General features: G+C 38.6%; 1 protein-coding gene and 1 long non-coding RNA gene across 9 annotated transcripts in view; one reads left to right on the plus strand and one right to left on the minus strand.

Annotated features, from left to right (window-relative positions):
• PTPN22 (protein tyrosine phosphatase non-receptor type 22) overlaps positions 1–22,446 on the plus strand; it is a 55,440-nt gene that overhangs the window by 7,687 nt on the left and 25,307 nt on the right. For 4 of the 8 annotated variants that reach the window (XM_082685016.1, XM_082685017.1, XM_082685018.1 and 1 more), the window contains exons 2-11: positions 7,613–7,721; positions 7,840–7,916; positions 8,076–8,171; positions 8,586–8,624; positions 10,590–10,661; positions 10,782–10,841; positions 11,448–11,590; positions 12,124–12,190; positions 13,024–13,101; positions 15,754–15,840. In XM_082685016.1, coding sequence (XP_082541142.1) covers positions 7,613–7,721; positions 7,840–7,916; positions 8,076–8,171; positions 8,586–8,624; positions 10,590–10,661; positions 10,782–10,841; positions 11,448–11,590; positions 12,124–12,190; positions 13,024–13,101; positions 15,754–15,840 — 828 coding nt within the window. Of the gene's footprint in view, positions 1–4,927; positions 5,100–7,612; positions 7,722–7,839; positions 7,917–8,075; positions 8,172–8,585; positions 8,625–10,589; positions 10,662–10,781; positions 10,842–11,447; positions 11,591–12,123; positions 12,191–13,023; positions 13,102–15,753; positions 15,841–22,446 lie in introns of those variants that run through there. The other 4 variants (XM_082685022.1, XM_082685023.1, XM_082685021.1 and 1 more) reach the window with 2 other exon arrangements.
• LOC309841703 lies at positions 1,647–9,646 on the minus strand. The gene is made up of 2 exons (XR_014299257.1): positions 9,576–9,646; positions 1,647–1,783 (listed from the first exon to the last, which is right to left on the minus strand). It is a non-coding gene; the product is annotated as an uncharacterized lncRNA (long non-coding RNA).

Consider the following 22,446-nt stretch of genomic DNA (forward strand, 5'->3'; position numbering starts at 1 on the left):
ATTTAGAAAACATGTGTAAGGGAAACCTAGGTGGCTCAGTGGGTTAAACGTCTGCTTTTAGCTCAGGTCACGATCCCAGGGTCCTGGGATCAAGTCCTGCATTGGGTTCCCTGCTGAGCAGGGAGCCTGATTCTCCGTGTGCCACTCTTCCTGCTTGCACCCTTTCTCTCCCTCTTTCTCTCTCTCTCTCTCTCTGTCAAATAAATAAGTAAAATAATTTTTTAAAAGAAGATATGTATAAAAGTATGAATTGTGTATAAATAGTGAAAGCTTAGCAAATGTCAAGAATTGCACTCAATGGGGCGCCTGGGTGGCTCAGTGGGTTAAGCCGCTGCCTTCGGCTCGGGTCGTGATCTCAGGGTCCTGGGATCGAGTCCCGCATCAGGTTCTCTGCTCAGCAGGGAGCCTGCTTCCTCCTCTCTCTCTCTGCCTGCCTCTCTGCCTACTGTGATCTCTGTCTGTCAAATAAATAAATAAAATCTTTAAAAAAAAAAAAAAGAATTGCACTCAATGTACATATATGAGCTATATGTATTTGAACAAAGACTGGATGGGATTACAGAAATATGAACATGGTTTCATGTAGATAGGGTAATTTGATTATGGTGTATCTTCTTCCTTCTAAAGAATGTTTTGGAGTGAAGAAACTCCAAATAGAAGTATAAATAACAAAAATACCAACAACAACATTTAAGCTACCAGATGGCCTTAATATTTATAATATTATAATCCTAATGTTGGTCAGAGTTCAGAGAAACATGCAGTTTCATACATTGCTTTTGTAATGTTTCTGGAGGCAAAATTTGTATACCATTTCTGATATATAAATATATATATAAATGATAATATGGATCTAAAACCTTTATAGTGGGCAAATTCTTTGACCATTCCCAAGAATTTATCTGAAGAAAATAATGAAAGGTATTTGTATAGGTTTTGGCTACCTATAATAATATTGTTTAGAGCGGTGCCTGGGTGGCTCAGTGGGTTAAGCTGCTGCCTTCGGCTCAGGTCATGATCTCAGGGTCCTGGGATCGAGTCCCGCCTCAGGCTCTCTGCTCAGCAGGGAGCCTGCTTCCCCCTCTCTCTGCCTGCCTCTCTGCCTACTTGTGATCTCAGTCTGTCAAATAAATAAAATAAAATAATTTAATTAAAAGAATAATATTGTTTAGAACTATTGTTTAGGAAGATTGAAGCACCTTTAATGTGTAATAAAATGAAAGAATAGACTAAATAATTTATGTTACACCCTACAGAATGGAATACTCTGTCATCACTAAAAATGTAGAACGGAAATTCATAAGTAAGAAAAGCAAGTTGCAAATCCCTATATGCAGTGTGATCCTATCTTTATTACACACATAGATAAAGGATTGGCATGTAATATAAAATATTAGGAATGATTAACTCTGGGTAGTGTGGGATCCTAGGTAATTTTTATAATTTTGTTTTGCTTCTCGGTATTCTAAAATTTCTTCAATGAATATGCATTACTTTTTATTTAAGAAATCTATATTTAAAATTTTCCTTTAGTGTTGCTTGAGTCCATCTAAACAAGAAAAAGCAAAAAGAGAAATGGAGGGAGGGTGATTTTTATGTTTCTTTGGGATGAGGTATTTTTATATAAAAAGTAAACACTGCACTTATCAAATACAAAGACATATTTATTAAATATCGAGGATTCAATGAGCCCTAATAGAATATACCCAGTCGTGAAGGCCATGGTAATGTTGGGTTATAATACACTAGAAGTCAGACCGGTAGTGTAGCAACTTCTGGAGACCTATCAAGACAGACAAGAGAAGGCATGGTATGTTTTATTAGCTCCACAGAGAAGATCTAGATGGATCCTAGCTCTATTATTTATTTACAGTAACAATACTAACAGGGCAGTCATGACCACAGTAAGTCCTACGTAGCCAGTGCACAAACATCCATGCAATTGAAATGACTCATTTATGCGATAGAGCCTATCACTTGAACTTGAACACACTTATCAGGATTTCTTGACTTTTGTGTACATGAAGCTGAATTTTTTTTTCTGCTACCATCATGATAAATATATTACATCCCTTTGAAAGCAAATTCCTCTCAACTCCATCCCCAGCCTCTCAACTAGGGACCATCCAGTCCCGCATTTTTCAGTTATTCACAGGATTTAAAAACAAAACAAAACAAAACACATGTCTTGTCATCGCCTCACATTGTAAGTATCTAACAAGTTGAACTTCTTGGTTTACTCACCCCATTTTGGGCTCTTGCTTACTCACCTACTCACTTACCTGACTATTGGACTGAAAGCCAATTCTCATTTGTTTGGCCGGCTAGTTGGAGCCAGACTGGAGGACTGGAATAGATCATACTGACTTGTAGTTGTAGGCATTAAAGGACTGACTACCTTAAGAAGCTCTAGAAACAGCCTGACCTGATCTCCCTCTCTCATCTAGCACGGGGGTGGGGGTGGGGGCAAATTTGATTTCTCCCACTCCTAAATGTAACTTATGCAAGGTCTTCTGTACAATGATGTAGTTCTCCAAGGCAAAGATATTATGGTCTTGGGCTTTCTTTTTCTTTCTATCCTCTTTTGGGAGTGACCTTAATCCATTTATGAGTAATTAACTTACTAGTCAATGAGAAGAACATGCTGATGACTGTCCTGATTTCTATTCTTAGGGCCAGACCTGTCTTGAAAGGAAAAGGATAGTATAGACCATAAACCAAATGCAGGTACTATTATTAGCATATCAAGAATACACCGAATCTGGTTTGTCATACATTCCAACTGATCGGGGCCAGGAGGGATGCTGGCCCTTTTTCTTATTCCCTTAGCAATTTTGCCTCTGATTTCTCTCATTCGTGCCCCCTCTAGTGAATGTGCATCCTCATACCTTGTGCTTGTCTGAGAAATACCTTCCCCCTTTGACCTATCCTTATTCCCTCAACCCCCAACTCACTGCCATGGCTCTGATTTCTCTTTTAGGCACTTTTGCTGTCTAGTCTCAAAGCTCCTTCTTTTCTGTGAGGTGTATCCATGATTCTGTCCTAATTCTGCTCTGTTTTGTTCTCTCTTGGGGTGTTGGAGCCTGCAGGTCTGGTAGGGACAGAAGGGGAATTAAAAAAAAAAAGTCCTTCACAGTGATCTGAGCTCATGGTAAGATATCTAAAAACAAAACAAAACAAAACAAAAACGTTTCACACTTCCCAAATGAACAATTCCATCGGCATTTCCTATGTGATGTTTTGCTAAAAGTACATCACCCTGGTCATCCAGCAGGATGACTCCAGGAGGAGGAAGGAGTAGGGGAGAAAAAGCCATCCTGTTCCACTGTGGAAGGGGGCAGTCGAGGCTGCTAAACAATCACAGGTTTACAAGCACATGTATGCATACACACACACACACACACACACACACACACACAATCTTTATCATTTTACCAAATTAATAGAGGTGTATCTTATAAAAAGGGCTTTTTGCATATAGCATTCTCAGAAAGCACTGGACAAGCAAGCAAAGCAAAACAAACATGTAGAAACAGTGTAACAAGGAGTATGTGCCAGGCTCCTTTCTAGAGATTTCTAAGAGGAACAGTTCTGGGACTTGACAGCTTTTCAGCAGCCCTGGAATGAATGGCAACATAAAAAGTGATCATTCCAAAGGTTCATAAGAGTGGAGACAGCTGAAAAATCAGTGTAACTTGAGTGGAACTCTTTAATAGTCTCCCATGTGCCTGTGGCATGCCCTTAGTTAAACTCTCAAACTAGCCCACTTGCATCCCTCTTGTGATGAAAATAGACTGTATTGTTACCAGTTCAGCGTCTCTCCCCCTAAATCTAATCCTGAAAATCCACAGCAACTCAAACCATAGTCAGAAACTAGAATTTAAGAAATGACCGTACACCTGCTCTGTAATAGGTCGCCTGTGTCTGATCTACCTCTAGAAACAGAAAAAATGGTCATTAGAAGAACACGCTGGTCTTTGTGGTCCAGCAACTAAGAAGGTACTGGCTATCTGTCCCCTTTGTCATCCTCAGCTGGAAAATGCTTACATTCCTATACTCTGAGGTGGTATAATAATTTAGCGATTATGTATTATTTGGAAAGTGTCCATTTAATTAAATTCTAGATATTTGGAATTCTTGGTGTTAAGAACTCCCAGCTAACAAACATCTCATGACTCCAGCTTTTCATCAAGTTATCCAGAGCTGATCTTGAAATCTAATGATGGATTGGAATGATTTATTGGAGGAAATTTCTATTTTCTACGACATTTTTAAATCTCTCTGTCATCATACCTTGGTTTTAGGCTCTCCCTCCATCACCCATTTTTTTTTTTAAAGATTTTATTTATTTATTTGACAGAGGGAGAGAGACAGCAAGAGAGGGAACACAAGCAGGGGGAGTGGGTGAGGGAGAAGCAGGCCTCCTGCTGAGTGGAAGCCCAATGCGGGGCTCAATCCCAGAACCCTGGGATCATGACCCAAACTGAAGGCAGATGTTTAATGCCCCACCCATGTTTTTTAAATGATGTAATTATAAATGTCCTTAAGTAAATTCCTACAGTTAGACACACATCCTAATTATGTGAAAACACTGTATGAAGTATAGCAACTAAGCAACAATAGGTAACACGCCCCTTTTTTATTTTTTCTTGTTGCCAGTTGTTCAAAGAAAGTTCTTTCTCTATTTCCTTATTTCTCTTTATCATTTTATCCCCTGGAACAAAATAGATCATAAACTTTGCTAAGAAATGCAAAAGCAGTAGCAGATATACATTTATGAGAAAGAAAAGGAAAGTCGTTATCTTAAAGTAATGATACTACATATAAAGCAGTAGCAGATATACATTTATGAGAAAGAAAAGGAAAGTCGTTATCTTAAAGTAATGATACTACATATAACATAATCTTTTTTTGTTTTTCTTTTTAGAGAGAGAAAGGGTGGTTGCACATGCAGAGCAAAGAGGAACAGAACGGGAGGGAGAGAGAAAATTTTAAGAAGGCTCCCCACAGAACCCGACACGGGGCTTGATCTCATGACTCTGAGATCATAACCAGAGCCGAAATCAGGAGTTGAATGCTTAACTGACTGAGTTGCCCAGGTGCCCTTCAATTTGTATAATCTTAAAAGAAACTAGAAGTCAATCTTTTTTTTTTTTTTTTAGGAAAATATTACTTGTTTTGGTAGATAATCTTAAATACATTTTTTTCTAATATTCTTAAATATATTTTTCTGGTTAAGTGTTCACATAGACTGAAAGCAAGCCTGTTAAATTGGCTAAACAAGGATATGTGTAGACAGTGAGATCATTGAAGGGAAATGCATGTAATCAGAGAGCTAGGATCCCTCAGAACCACAGCCTAGGTCCGGGTTAGGAATTTTTGGTACCTGGGGCACCTGGCTGGCTCAGTCAGGGCAACATGCAACTCTTGGTCTTGGGGCTGTGAGTTTGAGCCCCACACTGGGAGTAGAGTTTACTCAAAACTTTAAACATAATCTTTAAAAATTTCATAAAAAGATTTTTAGGTACCTGAAGTCATTTGCTTATTCCTATTTCCTGCATTTATCTATTCCTGCATTTATTAAACATTTATGGGGCACATATTGTGTCTCCTGGGAAGTCAGTCTTAAGACACCTTACAATGGTAGGGCGGTGGGGAATATGGGAAAATTTGCTCGGGGTCCAACTGGGGAGAATCTCAAGTACTTGGCTAAACAGTCTGGGCTCTTTCCCAGTAGCAAGGGGGATTCATTGAAGTTGTCTTGGGCATGAGAGAGATAAGGAAAGCAATTTTTAATTAAGATTAATTTGGCATGATTGTCCCTTAATGACTTTTAATGAGGAAACGGAAAAGTGTGAAGGTGAGTTAAGAAGCAACTGGGCTGGTTCAAGTTTTAAGGTAGAGGGTCTGAACGAATGGACCTGTGGTAGACACAGGAAGGAAGGTCGACACAAGATACTGCATGGCAAGAATCAGGTGACCTTGCTGACCCAGTTAGAGGTGGGAATTGTCAGGAGTGGGGAACCCCAAGTGACTCTCGGTTTCCAGTCTGTAGTTGCCCGGGATAAAAATAATGCCGGTGTCACTGACAGTGGGAACGATGCTCATTTTAGTTTGAAGTGTGTGGAGTCTGAGACTCTAATAAGATGCAGAAGCGGAAAGGTCTAGGACATGGCCAGGAATTTAGGACTAGAACTTGGTAATCGAATCTCTGTATAGAAATTTGAGAGTTCTCCCATTGGGGTTGGAACTATAATTGATTTTAATCAGGTAAATGAATTTTAAACCCTCCCATTGGTAGGTCTTCTCTAAGAGGATGTGGTGTCCCCGAGTGAGAAGGTAGAGAAGAAGGAGGACAACCAAAATCAAGTAGATTAGTAAGGGCCAAGGGAGGAGGAGATTTCAAAAAGGAAGTTAAAAGAAATGAAGATGGAGTAGATCCTGAGGAATTGGACCTATAGGAAGTAGTTAATGCTCTTCACGTGATTGAGGCACCATTAAATAGTGGGTAGATACTGAAAATTATTTTCCATAGTTCAGTTCAACAAATATGTGTCAGCTATCACAGATGTTTCCCCCTTTTCTTTCTCAGATTGAGTAAGGCTTCACAAAGGTCAGTTCTATTAAAATCGGTTTCTTTCTTTCTTTCTTTTTTTTTTTTAAAGATTTTACGTATTTATTTGACAGACAGAGATCACAAGTAGGCAGAGAGGCAGGCAGAGAGAGAGAGAGAGGAGGAAGCAGGCTCCCTGCTGAGCAGAGAGCCCGATGCCGGGCTCGATCCCAGGACCCTGGGATCATGATGTGAGCCGAAGGCAGAGGCTTAACCCACTGAGCCACCCAGGTGCCCCTAAAATTGGTTTCTTTAAATGATAAGGGAGTTCAACAACATCTAGGACCTGGTTGTTTCCTAAGGAGCTGAAGAGGAACAATGATTTTCTCTGACGTGAAATTCTGGTCTATAGTAGAATATTGGAAAATGGGAATAGTTTCATGGAGTTACTTCACCATCTTGAGAAATCTTGTTGAACCATATTATGCCAGTCCCAGCCTGGTCCAGATCACATTCTACCAACAGAATTTGATACCATTTAAACATTGCTTGGTTGAGGGGTAGGCTTGCCATTTAGGTTATATATATATATATATATATATATATATATATATATATATATATATATGAAGACTGCTTTCAGGACTGAAATCTTTGAAATTTTGCTAGATATAGAAATATTTTATTTGGCTTAAGTTCCATTTCTACTTAAAATAGTCCTGTGGTAGCTGTAAAGAAGGTAAGCTTCTAGTGGCTGATGTTTGTGTGGAACATATAGTTTGTTTTCAAAAAGACATTGGCTTTTAAAATATTTGCTAGTTTCACCTCTAGGTTTTAGTTATTTGTGGCTCAGCTGCTGTAAGTGTGATCTTTTCACTTCTCCAAATTGAAGTCTGCTGGCCTTATGCTCTGGGGCTCTGTCCTGAACTGGAGGTACTTCTAGAAGAGGTTACCAGTTGCAAAAGTGGACTGTTTGGGCAGAAGAGAAGAAAAGCTGTCTAGAGATAGCTTCTTCCCTCTGTGCCCTAGGAGGATTTAACTTTTGGAATTTTATTACAGAAGCTGAAAAGACAATCCACCAAGTACAAGGCAGACAAAACCTATCCCACCACTGTGGCTGAGATGCCCACGAATATCAAGAAAAACAGATATAAAGATATCTTGCCCTGTAAGTTTTGTTTCTCCCTATAAAAATCATCTGCTGTTCACAATGCTAGATCCTGACTTACAGTAAGCCCTCTGACTAAGCCCTTTTAGTTATCCTGGCTCTGTCTTTTCTATTATAGATGATCACAGCCGAGTAGAGCTGTCCCTGATAACCTCGGATGAAGATTCCGACTACATCAATGCCAACTTCATTAAGGTACACCCTGCATTCATAGTTCTCTAGTACCTAAACAAGGGGTTGAGGTACTAGACCATATTTCTCTAGGTACCTAAAAAAAAAAGGTGGAGAGGATACTAGACAAGAAGAAGAAGATACTATTCATAGTCATCCTATATAATTTCTGTTCCCCTTTAGGGAGTTTATGGACCCAAGGGTTATATTGCCACCCAGGGACCCTTGTCTACAACGCTCCTGGACTTCTGGAGGATGGTCTGGGAATACAGCGTCCTGGTAAGGACAGAGTTGCTTCTGTTACTCTCTTCCGTAGTTGTTAGAGAGGGAGGGGGGCAGGGTGCTAGGATATGGGACTGAGGTTTCCTCTGCATTAGAATCGATGCCTTTTGGGTCCAAGTCGCTAGAATTTCAGGGTTCAGGCATATTTTTGTTAAAATCACAATGTCACCTGTATTCAAGGAAATGAAAGTTCATATCTTGACAGGTTCATTTGTTAATAAGAATTTACTGATTTGAATAGGAAAAGGGGAAGTAAGGACAGAAGGAAGGGCAAGAGTGACATTTTATCATTTACCAAGAGTTCTTTTGGGGGGTTAAAAAACAAAACAGGAAAAAAACGATAATCCTGGAACCCATGTGTTAACTGCTCTTTCTAACCACATCAATGCTCTATCAATTTCATCCCCCCAGGTCATTGTTATGGCGTGCATGGAGTTTGAGATGGGGAAGGTGAGTCGCTTTCTGGTGGACCTAAAGATAAAGGAAAGAGAAGGGGGGAAGTTGGTCACAGAACTTTCCTTAATTGTGCCTACTTAAAAATTATCCTCATCTTATTAAATGTCAGTTTGAGAACACCAAGTGACTCCCTTTTCACACCTAAGAACTCCTTTTGTCCACTTTCCCAGTAGACTCTATTTTAAAATAAAGATAAGATATGCTTTTTTAAAAGATTTTATTTATTTATTTGACAGAGAGAGAGAGAGAGAGAGAGATCAGAAGTAGGCAGAGAGGTGGCCAGAGGGGTGGGGGAAACAGGCTCCCCACTGAGCAGAGAGCCTGATGCGGGGCTCGATCCCAGGACCCTGACATCATGACCTGACCTGAAGGCAGAGGCTTAACCCACTGAGCCACCCAGGCACCCCAAGATAAGATGTGCTTTTAAAGTAACCATTTTCCTACTTTTATTAATAAATCAGGCAACTTTAACTGGCAGTCAGCCCTTCTAACCCCATGTTGTCTAACATGACACCCACTGGCCACATGTGACTATCGAGCCCTTGAAACATGGCTAGTTTCAGGGAACTCAATTTTATTTCCTTTTATTTTAGTGAGTTTAAGTTTAAAAACTCGGTTTTCCAATTCAGTGTCTGGAACAACTTGGGTATATGAATCTTTTTCAACCATACACCTGATGAGCTCTATATGGAAATAAAATGTTCCCGATGGTAATTTAAGATATTGATATGTGCTGTCAATATAAAATACACACTGGGTTTGAAGACCGAGACAAAAGTCAACTATTGAATATCTATTTTCTATTGATTACATTTTTTTAATATACTGGCTAAGATGGATTATTAAAATTAATCTTTTTTTTTTTCAATTTTGAATGTGGCTATTAGAAAACTTAAAACTGCCTGGGTAGCTCACATTATGTTTCTATTGAATAGCACTTCTTACCTCCTGTTGATATTCATAATTCCAGTTAAAACCAAGCTTTCGGGGGTGCCTGCGTGGCTCAGTTGGTTAACCATCTGCCGTTGGCTCAGGTCACTATCTCAGGGTTCTGGAATCAAGCCCTGCAGAGTTCAGTTGGGCTCCCTGCTTACTGGGGAGTCTGCTTGTCCCTCTCCCTCTGCCTCTCCCCATTTCCTCCTGAACCCTCTCTCAAATAAATAAAATCTTTAACAAAAAAAAAAAAGAAGCTTTCTCTTGGCTTGTACAGCTTTGCTTTAGTAGACATGATCTCTGTTAATCCCTTTGAAATACAGTAGTCCCCCTTATTCATGTGGGATATACTCAAGACGCCTAGAGTGGAAAACTGACATAAGGATAATTCCAAACTCTATATGCACTATGTTTTTTTCTATGCATACATGCCTATGGTAAAGTTTAATTTGTGAATAGGCACAGAAGGAGTTAACAACAACAATACTAAAATAGAACAATTATAACAATATGGTATAAGTTAGGTGAATGTGATCTCTTTCTTCCTCAAAATATGTTATTGTACTGTACGCACCCTTCTCATGATGATGATGTAAGATGATCAGATGTCTACATGATGAGATGAAGTGAGGGGAATGACCTAAGTGTTGCCACATAGGGTTAGGCTACTACTGATCTTCCAACAATACATCCTGAACTATAGGTAACTGAAAGACCATGGTTGACCATGGGTAACTAAAACCATGGAAAATAAAGCTGTGGGTAAGGTGGGAATACTGTACTGAAAAGGTCAGATCCCTATTTCTACTTCTTCAGACTTCTAGGAAGTCTGAAATTAATATATCCTTTAGTGTTTTTCCCATCCTTGAAGATTCCAGACCATGACGTTGGGGATGGTCCTAACCTAAGTTAAAGGACACAGAGCTGAATTTGTGAATTTGCTTCTGAATGAGGAAGTGGATTTTGTTACCCAGAAGAGACTAGAATATCTGGAGGGGAGTCATGACATTTTGCTTTGTGCAACAGAAAAAGTGTGAGCGCTACTGGACTGAGCCAGGAGAGCTACCGCGGCGAGTTGGCCCTTTCTCCATATCCTGTGTGAGTATGATTCCTGTTTCCATTATGGCTGAGCAGATGCTCCATACAGAGTCTACTTTATAGAGACTAGTTTTTGATCATTAGTCTTTGAAATAACTAATATTTGAATTTACTTCTTAGGAAGCTGAAAATAGAAAATCCAATTACATAATCAGGACTCTAAAAGCCAAGTTCAATAGTGTAAGTATAGACCTTGAGTGGTAACCTCAAGAGCTCACGGTGGCAAATACATATGTATGTGACTTGGGCTGGCCACAAGACAGCAGGAGTGGTGGGGCCCTTGAGGTTCTTGATAAATCTTCATTTGCAAAAGAGACCTTTGATGTAAACCCAACTCCCCAATATATTACACACCACGGCACGCTTATAAAATGATAATATTTGTAGGACGAGTAGAGGCTATGTGGTGAATAGAGGCTGGGAACCACCTTGAGAGCTCATGTTGCCCAGTCTCTCTATATGGCAAAGGGGTTTACTATATCAGCATGACTGTGACCCACTTGAACTGGTGAAGCACACCAGTTGGGAAGCTCTGGTTTGGACTATCTTAATATCTACCTCCTCTTGTGAGTGGGGCGAATAGAGACAGACCAATAGTCAGTTACCTGAAATCACTTTTAATTGTTCTCAGAAGGCACGTGGCCCTAGAGCCTGTGGAGAAGAAAGCAGCATAAATCGCCAACAGGACAGAGATGCTACTTAGGAAGTCAGAATAATCTTGTGGTAGAATGAAGTGGGGTCCTGACGCTGAACTCTCTTTTTATTCTGGCTACTTCTTTTTTATAGGAAACTCGAACTATCTACCAGTTTCATTACAAGAATTGGCCAGACCATGATGTGCCTTCATCCATAGACCCTATTCTTGAGCTCATCTGGGATGTACGTTCTTACCAAGAGGATGTCAGTGTTCCCATATGCATTCACTGCAGGTAAGATGCTGGTCTATGAATCTTCCACCCCAAACAAACCAAATGTCACAGTGTGACCAGGACTCCTGCTATACCTGAAGGAAGACAGACTCTGTTGGAATTCAAGGGGGTACAAGCATGTAGGATGTAGCTCCTGATCCTAGTCTCATTTTTTCCAGTTGATGAGAAAGGAACAGAGCTTAGAAATGAGAGTGATTGAAAGGGCAAGGTCCATAGCAAAACCAAATCATAGTAAATTCAACCAAATCACAATAAATTCAAATCAATTTAATTAATTAAATTAATATTTTCTGACAAGTTACTTGGGAACAGTGCAGATCTAGAGACTCTTGTTGAGAAGTCACCGAAGATCTGTCCTGAGGTTCATGTGGGCATATGGCAACTGACAAACATGCTCTGGGAAAAGGGGGGTGCTTTGGAACATTTCATTGCCTCTAGGTTTCTTCTTCCCCAATCTGCTGGTGACATTTCCCAGCTACTGTCAATGACCCATCCTCTGCAACTGTATGTGCTCCTGTGATCTTTCATTTCAGTGCCGGCTGTGGAAGGACTGGTGTTATCTGTGCTATTGATTACACCTGGATGTTGCTAAAAGATGGGGTGAGTTTCTCTCCACAGGCACTTCCCGTCTACTTAACTTGCTACTTTCAGAACTAGGAATTGTTTGGTTCTTCCAAACATCTATCTCCATGACTCATATTTTCTAGAATATTCACTGTGGACCCACTTTGTCAGATGCTTAAATTAGGCCCTAGGTTGGTGATTCTCAAAGTTGGTTCCCAGGTAAGCAGCATTGGCATCACCTGAGAACTTGTTAAATGCAAAACCTTGGGCGGGGCCTTGGATGGATTGAAGCAGAAACTATGGGGCGGGGTACCAGCAAGCTCTCCTGGTGCTTCTAAGGCATGCTGTAGTTTGAGAATCACTGCCCTAACTTCCCTTCCTTTATCCAAACTACTTTAGTAGATGGGCTCTATCTATCACAAATTTTGTGTTCCAATCTCTAAGTCATTTTTAAAAGTCTAATAGGAAGTGGGAACTTTGAAACACGGGCTTGAAATCTATCTGCCAATTTCTTTTATTCCATAAAATTCTCATGCTTCCTCATCTGAACCTTCTCCCTCATTATATTATTAACTTCAGACATTTGATGACCCCATGCGAAATCATGCCCGAGAGTTTCTTCAGTCTTTTCTGGGGAAAATACCAGGCTCTAAATCATGACGCAGGTGATGAGAAACCTCATTCATTTTAAAAACGCATTCTTTTTTTTCATATTATCTTCTGTTAGGAGAGCAGATATCATGAGAGTGACAAGACCAGTCTTGTCAATAATAGTAATGATTTGTTAAATATTAGATAAATAAAATAATAATTTATTAACAAAGCAGAGGAACAAAGGAGTAAGATCTTTTTTCCCTTTTATTTGATAGATACTTCCAGAGAACTTCAGTGTTTTTAGTTTGATCCAGGAAATGCGAACACAAAGACCTTCATTTGTTCAAACTCAGGTATGCAACTACGGTGAATGGATCATAACATGTGCCTCAGTCTTGCTATATCTCTCTGTTCAATAGTAAGGCAACCCAAAACAGCTGACTGCCTAGCTATACTACCAATTTCCTCTTAGGAGCACTAGCCCATTTGCATTTCCTCAAACTCTGAATAGATCATTTTTTTCCCTGTATCCCTTGCCTTGGGTTAAATTCCTCTCATTCCTTGTGTTTTACTGTCTATGCAGAAAATATTAAGAAACTATTGTAATATTTGTTATAAAGGATGTTGAAAATTTTCACAAGCTGTTTGATTTATTAGAAAGAAAGAGTTAGGTCAGGTTAACTTGAAGTTTTGTAACAGTAATTCACTTCTGAAACTGTAGAAAAATCAGATTTGTTATTTCTTTTTTAAAAAAGATTTATTTATTTATTTATTTGACAGACAGAGATCACAAGTAGGCAGAGAGGCAGGCAAAGAGAGAGTGGGAGGCAGGCTCCCTGCTAAGCAGAGAACCCGAGTGGGGTTGGATCCCAGGACCCTGGAATCATGACCTGAGCCGAAGGCAGAGGCTTTAACCTACTCAGCCACCCAGGCGCCCCAGAGATTTGTTATTTCTGCTTCAGGAAGTGGTAACAGAATCCTGAGAGTGCAGTCAGTCTGTATACTCATTTTTTGACTTGAAGAAAATTAAAAATAAAAACAACCATACTCCTGTCACCTAGAGATAGCCACAATTACTATTGTTTTGTAGTCTCTCCTGATCCTTATTGTATGCATATTTTAAAAACCATGATTATAACCATACTATAATAAGGTTACATATCTATCACAACATTTTCATCTACCCCAAAGTGCCCACCCTCGTGCTCTTCTCCTACTTTGTTCTCTCCTCTCCCGCTGAAGTTCCACCTTCTAGATGAAACACTTCAGGACAGAACTCTCACTCTCTACAATATTAATTTCACCCAGATTTCTACACCAGTAATTTTACCCACATTTCTAAAAACAATGGTCTCCATCTTTAAGATGGAGTTTAGCTTTCACCCATTCATTCATTCACCAAGCATTTGTTGATAGAAGTAACAGACATTTTTACAGAATTTGTTGGAACTACCTTCTACTGCTTAAGTGGTAAGACCCTGAAGTGTTAAAAGCACTTACAAATGAACTTGCACATAGACTTGGAGGTAAAATAACTGACAGTGGCAGTTTAGATATTTTCATCTGACATTTGTGAATTGAGGGGAAAAAATGAAGAGCTATTGTAATATAAGCCTTCTGTTTGGCCCACGTAGGTTTTCCACTAATAGCTAGTGGAAAAAATAAAAATTTTTTTTTCATGTGTCGACTGTAGGTGTTTTCTATATTCAACCTGAAGGAAAAAATTTCTGTGAAGTAAAAGCGTTGGCTGGATTAGTTGCACCAGACTTAAAAGCAGGTTGATCCATATAAATGTCTAAAGACCCCAGGAAGTATGCCACCTAGTTGTCTAATATTACATTGTAGTATGAATCAGTCAATAAAACCCTACTTCATTTCAGAGAAAGTCCATTTCCGGCCTCCTCTTAAAGGTTGGAAGACAGAGGAAATGATTTCTGGTTAGCTTTCATATGTTAATCAACATTATCAACAACTAGCTGAACAAATCCCTTACCAGTAGTCACTGCTTTTTCTGACACCGCTCTCACCAGGAAATAGCACTGTAACCAGCTGATCACTTCCTGTCTGACTTACCTTTTCTTAAAAAAATGGGAGAATGTACCAACAGATGTGTGGGGTGATGCAGATTCTGTATGGTTCTCCTGCTAAAATTATAATTGGCAAAAGTTGTGCTTTATTTGTATTGTGTGAAGTGCCAGGGAAACCCCATTGAGGCTCTTTCAGATGAAAAGTAGCTCCAAAATCAAGTGCTAGAGGAGGTCACATGGCAGAACCCCACCCCCACCTGCACGGATACTTTAAGTGTGGCGGTGTCATTTCTCATTTGTGCCTGTGAAATCCTTTCACAGGCACAAATTTCCAGACTGTCTTGGGTGATCTACTTATTTTTGGTGTCTTTGCTAGGAGAGCATGTCAGCAGCTTGATCTAGGTATATTAAACTAAGAGTCAGAAGACCTGGGTTTGAATCCAAGTCTGGAAATTATGGCTGAACAACCTTGTACGAAGTGTAAACAGGGATAATAGCCTACCTGCGTTAGAGATAAATTGTCAGGGTTAAGTGAAGAATATAACTGAAGCTCTGTATCTACCCATTGACCACAATCTACCTCCCTTTTCCCAGAAAAGATGAAGGTGCCTGACCAAAAATGCATCCAGAATCAAATAAAACGTTTAAAATGTGAGCCAGGAAAACGAAATTGGAGGGATGATGGTGCGGGGGAAGATAAGTGAGAAAGTGGGGTTGGAACATAAAACATGCCGGAAGGCCCTTATATATTTAAAGGTAGAAGATCAAATATTTAGCTATTTCTAGTAGGCTGCAAGTGCTTTGCAATCCAAAATGGGCTTTGCAAACGTAAGGGCATTACAATGAAACTACGGTTGATGATCTTTTCAGGTCTGCTGTACTAGGGTTTGACTGATGTTCACACTCCTGAACTCTGGTTCTGTGGTTCACCAAGTTTCTTGTTTGTTTTCATTTATTTCGGTTTGTGATGCTCTTCAGGAACAGTATGAGCTGGTCTACAAGGCTGTATTAGAACTATTTAAGAGACAGATGGAAGTTATTAGGGATCAACACTCGGGAACAGAGGTAAACATTAAACTTGACATTTTGTCTTTTTTTTTTTTTAATGTTTTATTTTGGTCACGGGGTCACAGATCAATTATAGGACCAATGATTTATTGCCAAAACTGAATTGGAGTGTCAGGGGCACATGGGGTTATACTGCAAATCTCCTGTGGAGAAGGACTGATTAATTGAAGTACTTCAACTCAGAAAATGAATCTTTTGGTTAACCTATTGTATACTATTTTCAGCTAAATTTAGAAACAATAGGAGTGAGTGACAGGGCAAGTGTCTATTCTGTTCCCAGGTCTAATAGCTATGTGGTGAGTTAAAAGTGAGAGTGATAGTTACAAAGTGAAATCATAGTTGAAAACTGATATAATTTTTCAGGTTTCTTTAGCCTCGTTTTGATTGCATATGTCTCATCAAATTTTGGGAATATTTTAGAATATGCAGAGGGATTTTTAGCTGAGGGTCTTCGGTATAAAAATGATTATGATTTAACCAAAGTCCAGTTAAGAAATATTGAGTATTCTTGGATATGCTATTTTGATCGCATCACAAAAATTGATAAATCAAATACTAACTGTGAAGTCACAAAGTATTGGGTTCTGAAAAAACTTTAAGAAAATAAGATTACTGATTTACCTTTGAAGGGTGTGTTTTGTAACATATTCTTATTAATTTAATTTTTAATATCACATTTTGGATTCTTAATCTGAAAATATTCACTGAGGACCTTCTACCCAGTGTTAGGATACTAGGTAGTATCTACTAATACTACTAATACTAATATTACCTAGTATTAGGAATACAAAATAATATAAGACATGATTCTGGTCATAACTCTTGTCAGTCAAATGTTGAATCATGGAGAAGGAAAGCCAGAAACACTATTGAGGTTTGAAATGGACTAAGCAATCCTCATCAGTGTTGGCTTTAAGGGAAAACAATATGGTAGAAGGACATGGAAATAAGAGTATAGTTTTGTCAGAAATTGTTATTTATATCCTATTTATATATGTTTTATTAGCCAGTAATCCCATACCAAGGTTAAATGATAAAGGTGATTATGGACAACCAAATTTTAATGGGGAAGATTCTCATGTTTCACTACCAAGTGTGCTGCTGACTTGATTGGAGATATTTGTTTGTTTGTTTACATCTCTAAATCCCCACCATCTATTTTACCTCTTCCTCCACCTACCTCCCTCTGGCAACCACCAGTTTGTTCTCTATTGTTAAGAGTCTGGTTTTTTTTTTTTGCGAGGTGTCTGGGTAGTTCAGTCAGTTATGTGTCCAACTCTTGATCTTAGCTCAGGTCTTGATCTCAAGGTTGTGAGTTCAAGCCCCATGTTGGGCTCCATGCCTGGAGCCTACTTAAAAAAAAAAAAAAAGAGTCTTTGTTTGTTAATTTTGCTTTTCAGATTCCCCAAATGAATGGGAGCATTTGGTATTTACCTTCCCTTATTTGACTTATTTCACTTAGCATATTACCCTCTAGGTCCATCCATGTTGTCACAAAATGGCAAGATTTCATTCGTTTTTCTGACTCAGTAATATTCCATTATATAAATATACCATCTTTATCCACCTAGGGATGGACACTTGAGCTGCTTCCGTAGTTTGGTTATTGTAAATAATGCTACAATAAACATAGGGGTGCATATGTCTCTTGAAACTAGTGTTTTTGTATTTTTTGGGTAAATACACAGTAGTGTGATTACTGGATCAAATGGTAGTCTTATTTTTAATTTTTGAAGGAACCTCCATACTGTTTTCCATAGTGACTGCACCAATTTACATTCTCACCAACAGTGCACGAGGGTTCCTTTTTCTTTACTTCCTCTAACACTTGTTTCTTGTACTTTTTATTTTAGCCATTCCAACAGGTGTAGAGTGATATCTCATTGTGGTTTTGATTTGCATTTCCCTGATGACTAGTGATGTTGAGTATCTTTTCATGTGCCTGTAGGCCATCTGCCCGTCTTCTATAGAAAAATATTTATTCATGCCCTCTGCCCATTTTTTAATAAGTTTTATTTTGTTTTGAGTTATACAAGTTCTTTATATATTTTGGATATTAACTCCTTATGGATATATCATTTACAAACATCTTCTTCCATTCATTAGGTTGTCTTTTTGTTTTCTTAATTATTTCCTTTGTTGTGCAGAAGTTTTTATTTTGATATAGTCTCCATAGTTTATTTTTGCCTGAGGAGACATATCCATAAATATGTTGCTAAGGCCAATGTCCAAGAGATCACTATAAGAAATTACCTATGTTTTCTTTTAGGAGTTTGACAGTTTTAGGTCTCACATTTAGGTCTTTAATCCATTTTGAGTTTATTTTTATGTACAGTATAAGAGAGTTGTCAAGTTTAATTCTTTTGCATGTAGCTGTCCAGTTTTCTCAACACCATTTACTGAAAACACTGTCATTTCCACATTGTATATACTTTTTTAAAGGTTATTTATTTATTTATTTGAGAGACAGAGTGAGAGAGAGTGAGAGAGAGGGCACAAGCAGGGGGAGAGGCAGAGAGAGAAGCAGACTCCCTGCTGAGCAGGGAGCCCAACTGCTCAGCAGTTAAATCCCAGGATGCCAAGATCATGAACTGAGCCAAAGGCAGCACTCAAAAACTAAGCCACCTAAGGGCCCCATCCCATTGTATATTCTCACCCCTTTGTCATGGATTAATTGATCATATAAATGTTGATCTCTTTCTGGTCTCTTTATCTGTTCATTGATCTATGTGTCTATTTTTGTGTCAGTGCCATACTGTTTTGATGACTTTAGCTTTGAAATATAGCTTGAAATCTGGGATTGTGATACATCTAACTTTGTTTTCTTTCTCAAGATTGGACTTTGAGGGGCACCTGGGTGGCTCACTTGTTAGATGTCTGCCTTCAGCTCAGCTCATGATCCCAGGGTCCTGGGATCAAGCCCCGCATCAGGCTCCCTGCTCAGTGGGAAGCCTGCTTCTTCCTCTCCCACTCCCCCTGCTTGTGTTTCCTCTCTCACTCACTGTATCTCTCTCTGTCAAATTAAAAAAAAAAAAAAAAAAGATTGGACTTTGACTCTTTGAGGTCTTTTGTAGTTCTATACAAATTTTAGGTTTATTTGTTCTAGCTCTGTGAAAAATGCTCTTGGTATTTTAACATGGATTGCATTGAATCTGTAAATTGCTTTGGGTTGTATGAACATTTTAAGAATATTAGTTCTTTAATTCATGAGCATGGTATATCTTTCCATTCATTGTGTCATCTTCAATTTCTTTAATCAATGTCTTTCACCTTTTTGGTTAAATTTATTCCTAGGTATCTTATTCATTTTGGTGCAATTATAAATTGGACTATTGTTTTTCAATTGTTTAAAGAGAATATTCATTGATTTCTATTTTATTAGGAAAATTTTAGAGAAAGAATGTTGAATTATGTCAATTGCATATTTTGCATTAAAGGAGTGATCACCTGGATTTCTCCTTTGATGTATTAATATAGTCACACCATTGGATTTGTTAATGTCAAACTGTCCATGTATTTTAGAATTTATCCTTCTTGAACAAAAAATATTCTTTTGATATGTCACTGGAGTATGTGCGCTGATATTTTATTTAGGTTTCAGAAAATGCCAATACTCAAATTTAGTCCAGTAGCAGTGTCATGGCTCCTGCTGGGTTGTTTGGAGTGGGCCCTTAGTAAGTAAATGGGAACACAAGAACACAGTTCAAACTCTCACAGAAAGAATTGGTTACAGTTAAATAAAGAGGACTTCTGTTTCTGGAAAAGATCAAGTAGACACACTTTTCCGTGTGTGTGTGTGTGTATGTGTGTTTTTCTGGTTGAACTAAGTCCATCCAGAAACTATATATATAATTGGCATTATATTAAAAAAACAACTATAAGAAGGCTCTGAGAGATAGAAAGAAGACAGGCCAGTGAGGGACCTTGAGACCCAAGGAAAGACATGACGCTAAGTTCCATTTTTCTTTTGACTCATATATCCCAGACTTGAAACTGAAGAAGTCAACAACCTGGAAATGCCAGTGATACAGACAAAAATGCCCCAACAAAAGCCTGCTCTGTCTAGCCAAAGGACCAAAAAAGAGGCAGTCCAGCAAGACAGAAAACTTTTAGATAATCATCATTCTACTTTAGTCAACACCACAGAAAATAGTGGTCCCCCAACCCACGCATGTCACTAAAGACTGAGTGGGGTCCTAGATTCCCACCTTTCTAACACTGTATTAGAATGTTGGAGTGATGTCAGAGAAGCTCAGGTAAAGAGGGAGGACTTTCATCCTCAATGGCCTGAAGTGAGGGTTTCCTGCCATGTCATTGGAGACTGCATGGGGAACCTAAGCTTCTACTGGACACTAACATGGTACCCTAATGCCTCCCCACTGAAGTAGTGTCAGAAGAAGCCTAGTAGAGAATTAGGACTTCCACCATCATCGAGCAGTGATAAGGCCTCCACTTACCACAGTGTCAGTAGAGACCACATGGGGAGTGTCTTCCATGATGTCTCCCCTTGGCTGTCAACAAAGGCTCGGTGAGGAAACTGGTGGAGTTAGAATGTACTTGGCAGTAACAAGGCAGTAACAAGGCAGCACCTTCCCTTTCCTCTGTAGAATGTAGTTAAAAATTTAAAAATCTAGCTAAAACAGAAGGTTTAACTAAGATCTAGAGCCTCATAACAATACAAAAATATCTAGGCTTCTATTGAAAATCACTCATCATACCAAGAACCAGGAAGATCTCAAACCAAATGAATAAGACCATCAATAGAGGACAAGGTAAAGATGTTAGAATTATCTGACCAAGTTTTAAAAGTAGCCACAATAAAAATGCTTCAATGAGCAATTACAAACATGCTTTAAATTTTTTTTTAAAAACGAAAAGGTTGGGGTACCTGGGTGGCTCAGTGGGTTAAGCCTCTGCCCTCGGCTCAGGTCATGATCTCAGGATCCCAGGATCGAGCCCCAAATAAGGCTCTCTGCTCAGTAGGGAGCCTGCTTCCAACCTCTCCTCTGCCTGCTGCTCTGCCTACTTGTCATCTCTCTCTCCATGAAATAAATAAATAAAATCTTTAAAAAAAAGATAAAAAAATGGAAAGGCTCAGCAATAAATATAAAAAGATTCAGCAAAAAATCTAGAAGATATAAAAAAGAACCAAATGGCAATTTTAGAATTAAAAAACATAGTAACTGAAACAAAATAGCTTAGTAGATGAGCTCAACATCAGAATTCAGGGTACACACAGAAAAAAAGAACCAATAAGATAAAAGATAGAACAATAGGAATTACCTAATCTAAACATCAAAAATAAAATAGACTGGAAAAAAAGAACAAACAGAGTCTTAGGAAACCTAAGAAACTGCAAGAAAATAACTAGCATTTGTGTCAGCAAAGTCCAAGAAGGAGAGGAGAAAAAAACCATGGGGTTGAAAAAGTACTTCAAGACTCATTATAATTAAACTTCTGAAAATTAAAGACAAAAGTTCTAGAAAACAGCCATGGAAAAATGATCTTAATAGTAGGGAGAAAACAATTAGAATGATAGCAAATTTGTCATCAGAAACCATGGGAGCCAGAGGAAAGTTAAACAATATGTCTTCATGCTGAAAAAAAATAACTGACAACCCAGAATCCCATACCCAGTGAAAATATCCTTCAGGAATGAAGAAGAAATAAAGACATTCTCAGATGAAAAAACAGACAAAAAACTAAGAAAATTAGTTTGGTAGACCTATCTTTTAAAAAGTGACAAAGAGGGACGCCTGGGTGGCTCAGTTGGTTAAGCAGCTGCCTTCGGCTCGGGTCATGATCCCAGCGTCCTGGGATCGAGTCCCACATCGGGCTCCTTGCTCCGCAGGGAGCCTGCTTCTCCCTCTGACTCTGCCTTCCACTCTGTCTGCCTGTGCTCACTCTCGCTCGCTCTCTCTCTGACAAATAAATAAATAAAATCTTTAAAAAAAAAAAAAAAAAAAGTGACAAAGAAAATTTTCTAAGCAGAAAGGAAGTGATGAAAGGGAGAACATGATAAGGAAAACCATGGGTAAATGTAATAGGCTTTCTTTTTCTTCTTCTTCTTCTTCTTCTTTTTTTTTTTTTAGATATTTATTTATTTATTTGACAGTGGGGAGTCTGCTTCTCTCCCTGCTTGCGTGCTCTCTCTATCAAATAAATAAATAAAATCTTTTTTTAAAATAGTGTACCAATATTTGTTGAAGTCCCTACTTCAAATTCTTTGGGATATATACCCAGAAGAATCCAGAAATTTCTGGATCATACAGTAATTCAAGGTTTAGTTTTTAAAGGTACTGTCATACTGTTTTTTACAGTGGCTACAAAATTTTACATCCCCACTAGCAATTCATAAGAGTTTCAATTTTTCCATATCCATGCCACCACTTGGCATTTCCTGGTTTTTGCTTTTTGCTTTGTTTTTAAGATAATAGCCATCCTAATGGGTGTGAAGTTGTATTTCATGGTTTTGATTTGCATTTCCCTAATGAATAGTTGATGTTGAGCATCATATTTTTGTGTGCTTATTGGTCATTTGCATATCTTTTTCAGACAAATATATATCCAAGTCCTTTGCCTACTTTTTTTTTTTTTTCAAAA

The sequence above is a fragment of the Mustela nivalis genome (assembly GCF_964662115.1).
Source record: "Mustela nivalis genome assembly, chromosome: 10".
NCBI classification, from domain to species: domain Eukaryota; kingdom Metazoa; phylum Chordata; class Mammalia; order Carnivora; family Mustelidae; genus Mustela; species Mustela nivalis.